The sequence below is a fragment of the Nicotiana sylvestris genome, chromosome 11 (assembly GCF_000393655.2).
Source record: "Nicotiana sylvestris chromosome 11, ASM39365v2, whole genome shotgun sequence".
Lineage (NCBI taxonomy): Eukaryota > Viridiplantae > Streptophyta > Magnoliopsida > Solanales > Solanaceae > Nicotiana > Nicotiana sylvestris.
In genome coordinates, this window is record NC_091067.1 from 118,829,142 (window position 1) to 118,835,143 (window position 6,002).

The following is a 6,002-nucleotide window of genomic DNA, read 5'->3' on the forward strand; positions in this document are numbered from 1 at the left end:
CACAATTCGAAACAGTCATGGGGGATCACGAGGAAAACCCAGCGGTACCAATAGTGCCATAGGCTGCTCTCTATGACTGGGCACAACCCACAACTGAAAATCTATCCACAACCATTGTAGTTCCGCAGATACAGGCTGAGTCATTCCAAATTACGAATAACATGCTGCACTTGTTGCAGAACAAGAGACTATTTTTCGGGGTCGCAAGTCGAAGATCCTTAGCAGCACTTGAAGAACTTCCTCTCTATCTGCAAAACCCAAAGGCAGCCCAACGTAACTCCTGAATCAATCAAACTATTATTGTTTCCATTCTCGGTGACGGGAGCTGCCCAGACTTGGCTAAACTCACTTCCCATAAATTCTATAACAACTTGGGATGAGTTAGTCAGGCAATTCCATAACAAGTTCCACCCACCCAATAAGACTCAGCAATACAGGCCAGTCCATCCACAGTTCAACAATGGAATCATAGGAGGTATGAGACCCCCTAACAATATGGCACCTTACCCAAGGCCACAGGGATATAATAATCAGAATCAGCAGCAGGGGTATCACCTTCCTCAGCAGCAGCATGGTGGAAGGCAGGAAGATGGGTTTGCTAGACTTGAGGCAATGATGCAGCAAGTTATTGGGTCTAATGCAAAGATTAATGAGAGAGTGGATGCACATGATGCAATAATCAAGAATATTGAAGTGTAGGTGGGCCAAATTTCTATGTCTCTGAACAATCGTCCTCATGGGACACTACCTGCAGACACCCAGATAAATCCAAAAGATCAAGGCCCAAAGCAGCTAATGACGGTAAGTCTATGTAATGGTAGAGATCTGGATGTAGAGCAAGAGAGGGCTCGAGAAACTAGACAAGTTGAGACACTTATACCAGTGCCCATTGAGTTGGATGAGTCAACAAAAGTCCAGCCTGCCCAGGAAGAAAATAGCATCCAGAATGCGACCGAGAAAGAAGCTGAGACAGTCCAGGAACCAGTAGTTGATGTAGTAGCTGATAAGGATCAATCCCAGTTGATTGAGAAGAATAGACCTCTTGCACCTTTCCCTCAGAGGCTGGCTAAGTATCAAAAGGAGGAACAATACAAGAAGTTCTTCGAAATGCTGAAACAAATCCAGGTAAACATAACCATTGATTGAAGCTTTGAAGGAGATGCCTGGGTATGTAAAAATGATGAAGGACTTGATGTCCCGAAAGTTTGATTTCCAAGACTTGGCCACAGTTACTCTTACTCAGACATGTAGTGCAGTGGTGACTAGACCAATTGCAGAAAAGCTGTCTGACCCAGGGAGCTTTACAATTTCATGCACTATTGGTAATTTTGCTTTTGCTAAAGCACTGTGTGATCTAGGGGCCAGCATCAATCTTATGCCCCTGGCGATTTATAATAGGCTGGGCATTGGAAGAGCTAGACCCACCTCTATGTTGTTGCAGCTGGCTGACAGGACAGTGAAACGACCTTCTGGTATACTGGATGATGTGCTAGTTCAGGTAGGGAAATTTGTATTCCCTGCAGATTTTGTGATCCTAGACTGTAGAGTGGATGAAGAGATTCCCATAATTTTGGGAAGACCATTCTTGGCCACAGGGAGAGCGCTCATTGATTGTGAAACCGGGAAGATCAAGATGAGATTGAACGATGAGGAGATAACATTCAATGTGCAGAAATCTATGAGGCGACCAAGTGAATTCGCCAATTGTTCTCTTATTGATGTCGTGGATGTAATCGTGGAGACTGATGATGAGGTGCTAACCATTGAGGACCTCCTTGCTGCATGTTTAATGAATTTGGATGAGGTGAATGGAGAGGAACTGGCGGAATGGGTGTTGGCATTAGAGGGTAGAGGGTTCTGAGATAGAACTCTAGAATTTGAGCCTTTACACTTGGAAAATCGAGAGACTCCTCCAGCCAAGCCATCTATCGAAGAACCACCAAACCTGGAGTTAAAGCCATTGCCCAACCATCTTAGGTATGAATTCTTTGGACCTAACTCCACATTACCTGTTATTATCTCATCTAGTTTGTTAGATGTGTAGGCGCAACAACTCTTGCAGGTAATTAAGGAGTGCAAGACTGCCATTGGGTGGACCATGACAGACATAAAGGGGATCAGCCCCGCCTACTGTATGCACAAAATTCTAGAGGTGGGAATTCCAGGGAACACCAAAGAAGGTTGAACCCCAACATGAAGGAAGTGGTGAAGAAGGAAGTAATAAAGTGGTTAGAGGTGGGAATTATCTTCCCAATCTCTGACAGTAGCTGGGTTAGCCCAGTTCAATATGTACCTAAAAAGGGTGGTATGACGGTAGTTAAGAATGATAACAATGAATTGATATCCACAAGAACAGTCACGGGCTGGAGAATTTGCATGGATTATAGAAAGCTAAATCTAGCCACCCGGAAAGACCACTTCCCACTTCCCTTCATTGATCAGATGTTAGACAGACTAGCAGGGAGGTCACACTTCTGTTTTCTGGACAGGTACTCAGGATACAACCAGATTTCCATTGCACCGGAGGACAGAGAGAAGACCTCTTTCACTTGTCCTTATGGCATTTATGCCTTTCGGAGGATGCCCTTTGGCCTATGCAACGCACCTAGCACATTCCAACGGTGCATGATGGCCATATTCACTGACATGGTAGAGGACATAATGGAGGTGTTCATGGATGACTTCTCAGTGGTGGGGAATTCATTTGATGAGTGCCTGATAAATCTGACGCGTGTGCTGAAACGGTGTATCGAGACTAACCTGGTTCTGAACTGGGAGAAGTGCCACTTCATGGTACAAGAAGGCATAGTCTTGGGACACCGGGTGTCAAGCAAAGTAATTGAGGTGGATCGTGCTAAAGTGGATATAATAGCAAAGTTACCTCCGCCAACTTCAATCAAAGCAATCAGAAGCTTCCTTGGGCATGCCGGTTTCTACCAGAGATTCATAAAAGACTTCTCAAAAATTGCCAACCCTCTCTGTAAGTTGTTAGAAAAAGATCACCCTTTCTTGTTTTCTGATGATTGTAGGGTAGCATTCGAGGAGCTAAAAAAGAGAATGGTCACAACACCTATCATTGTTGCCCCCAACTAGGAGCAGCCATTCGAACTCATGTGTGATGCCAGTGACTACGCAGTGGGGGCAGTGTTGGGACAGCGGAAGGACAAGCTGATGCATCCAATATACTATGCAAGTAGAACGCTGAGTGGAGCCCAGCTAAACTATACGGTGACTGAGAAGGAGATGTTTGCTGTGGTGTTTGCTTTCGACAAGTTCAGATCATATCTGATTGGTTCTAAGGTAATTGTATACACTGATCATGCAGCTCTCAGGTACTTGATTGAGAAGAAGGAGTCTAAGCCGCACCTGATTCGTTGGGTGTTGCTGCTACAAGAATTCGACCTTGAAATTCGTGACTATAAGGGCATAGAGAACCAAGTCGTTGATCATCTATCATGACTTGAGGGAGCTGAAAATGCAGTTGAGGTTGAAGATATTCTGGAAACCTTTCCAGATGAGCAGTTGCTCGCTACTAATCTTGAGAAAGCGCCATGGTATGCAGATTTTGCAAATTACCTAGCCTACGGTATAGTTCCCTATGACCTTTCATCTGTACAAAATAAAAAGTTTTATCATGACTGTTGCATGTATTATTGGGATGAGCCTTACCTATTTAGAATTTGTGTTGACAATATGATCCGGAGGTGTGTCCCCGAGATTAGGGCTGTTCATTTGGATTGGATATCCGAAATCCGAACCGATCCATTCAATTTTGAATTTTGGATTTCGGATTGGATCGGATTTCGGATTATGTTTATTAAAATTTCGGATTTCGGATTGGTATATTTTAATCCAATCCAATCCGAAATCCGAAATTATTAGGACATGTATAAATACTACACTTTAATTTACATCAACCTCCAAGTTATTACCTTTACAATTGCTAGATTTAGCTATATTGGCACCATAGTACTCTCATAATTGCATAAACATGAATTTTTCTTAATGTATTGCCTCTTTTACAAAGAAAATATACATATTAGTTTAACTTTGAGGCATAATAATACGATTCGATATTCGATCCGATACAAACTTTAAAATCCGACCCGATCCGATATAATTCGGATCGGATTCGGATTGCATTTTCTAGAATCCGAAATCCGAAATTCGAATCCGAAATATGCTAAATCCGATCCGATCCGATCCGTGCACAGCCCTACCCGAGATAGAACAATCTTCTGTTTTGCGGGCTTGTCACGCATCGACTTATGGAGGACATTTTGGAGGGGTCAGGACAGCTGCGAAAGTGCTTAAAGCCGGATTCTTTTGGCCAACAGTGTTTAAAGATGCGCACCAATGGGTGAAGGGCTGCAATGAATGTCAGCGGACCGGGAACATTTCCCGTCTCCATGAAATGCCCATGAACCCAATTCAAGAGGTGGAAGTGTTTGATGTCTGGGGGATTGACTTCATGGGTCCCTTCGTCAGCTCATATGGAAATAAGTACATACTTGTTGTTGTGGATTACGTGTCCAAATGGGTAGAAGCTACGGCGTTGCCCACTAATGATGCAAGAGTGGTGGTGGGGTTTTTGAAGAAGAACATATTCACCAAATTTGGGACACCAAGAGCGATTATCAGTGACGGAGGCACTCACTTCTGTAATAGAATTTTCGAGAAGTTGCTTACAAAGTATGATGTACGCCACAAGGTGGCTACCCCTTATCACCCGCAAACTAGTGGGCAGGTTGAAGTGTCCAACAGAGAGATAAAGAGTGTGCTAACCAAGACTGTGAACGCCACAAGAACTGATTGGGAGAAAAAGTTAGATGATGCACTCTGGGCCTATAGAATTGCTTTTAAAACATCGATTGGTATGTCACCATATAAGTTGGTGTTCGGGAAGGCCTGCCATTTGCCAGTGGAACTTGAACATAAAGCGTGGTGGGCACTGAAACAGCTGAATCTAGACATCGAGGCTGCGGGCACAACGAGGATTACAGAATTGCATGAGCTCGACGAGTTCATACACCTTGCTTTTAAGAGCACAAAGTTGTACAAGGAAAGAATGAAGAGGTTGCACGACAAGAACATTGTGGAGCGAAATTTCAATCCTGGAGATATGGTGTTGCTTTATAACTCACGATTAAGACTATTTCCGGGTAAACTCAGGTCACGACGGTCTGGACCATTTAGAGTGGTCGAGGTTTTCCCTTCAGGTGCTGTCGAGATTGCCACAGAGAAAGACTATCGTACATTTAGAGTCAATGGGCAGAGATTGAAACTATATGTGGGCATGAGCGAATCAAAGGAAGTGTCTGAGCTACACCTGGCTGAACCACAGAGGTCGAGCGAGCCTTAAATGCGCTCATCTACGTCGTGCCGCGACATTAAATCAGGCGCTGCGTGGGAGGTAACCCACGAATGTGTTGTAAGTGTAATGCATAACTTCATAAAAAAAGAAAGAGAAAAGAAACAAATAATGGAGAAAAGGAAAGAAACTTGGTGGAGGGGTCCAAATGGCCGAAAATTGGGGGCGTGTTGTAAAGTTTTGGAGCACTTTGTGCCCTTCTTAGTTTGTGGTGGTGGTAGCATTTGACATGATTCACTTGTGGGAGATTGTGTGGGGTATTATATGGCGGAATTGTAGAATTAATAGTGGTGTGATGGCACTAGTGGAGGTTGTCAACTTTGGGCACCTCCCTAATTGGGTATACTGGCTTTGTTTGACAAAAAGAAACTGTTTGGTGCCATCGGGTGGCGAAGTCTGAGTACCCATCCGATTGGCACATGTTAGGATGCATCTGATTGTTACCCTGAATTGTCTGCAGGTAATATGGCCCGAAAAAGGCGAAAGAGCACGGCAAGCACTTCCCAAATGCCCACATATGATGCCACCAGGTTCCAGTAACAGGAGGTCGAGGACACGTTTCATGCTAAGGCCACCAAAAGCTTTATCCCTGAGATTCATGTTGACAGGGCTGCCCTCCGTATGGAAAAAG

The 6,002-nt window shown here is 44.1% G+C and overlaps 1 protein-coding gene across 1 annotated transcript; it reads left to right on the forward strand.

The window, feature by feature from the left end:
• The first annotated feature begins 4,876 nt into the window (after positions 1-4,876).
• Positions 4,877-5,362, forward strand: LOC138881561 (uncharacterized). The gene has a single exon (XM_070161794.1). The coding sequence runs from the start codon at positions 4,877-4,879 to the stop codon at positions 5,360-5,362; it is 486 nt and encodes a 161-aa protein (XP_070017895.1).
• Positions 5,363-6,002: the final 640 nt, after the last annotated feature.

Bases quoted from the DNA above. Each gene is read 5' to 3' on its own strand.
- LOC138881561 (XM_070161794.1), top strand. From the start codon at position 4,877: ATGTCACCATATAAGTTGGTGTTCGGGAAGGCCTGCCATTTGCCAGTG.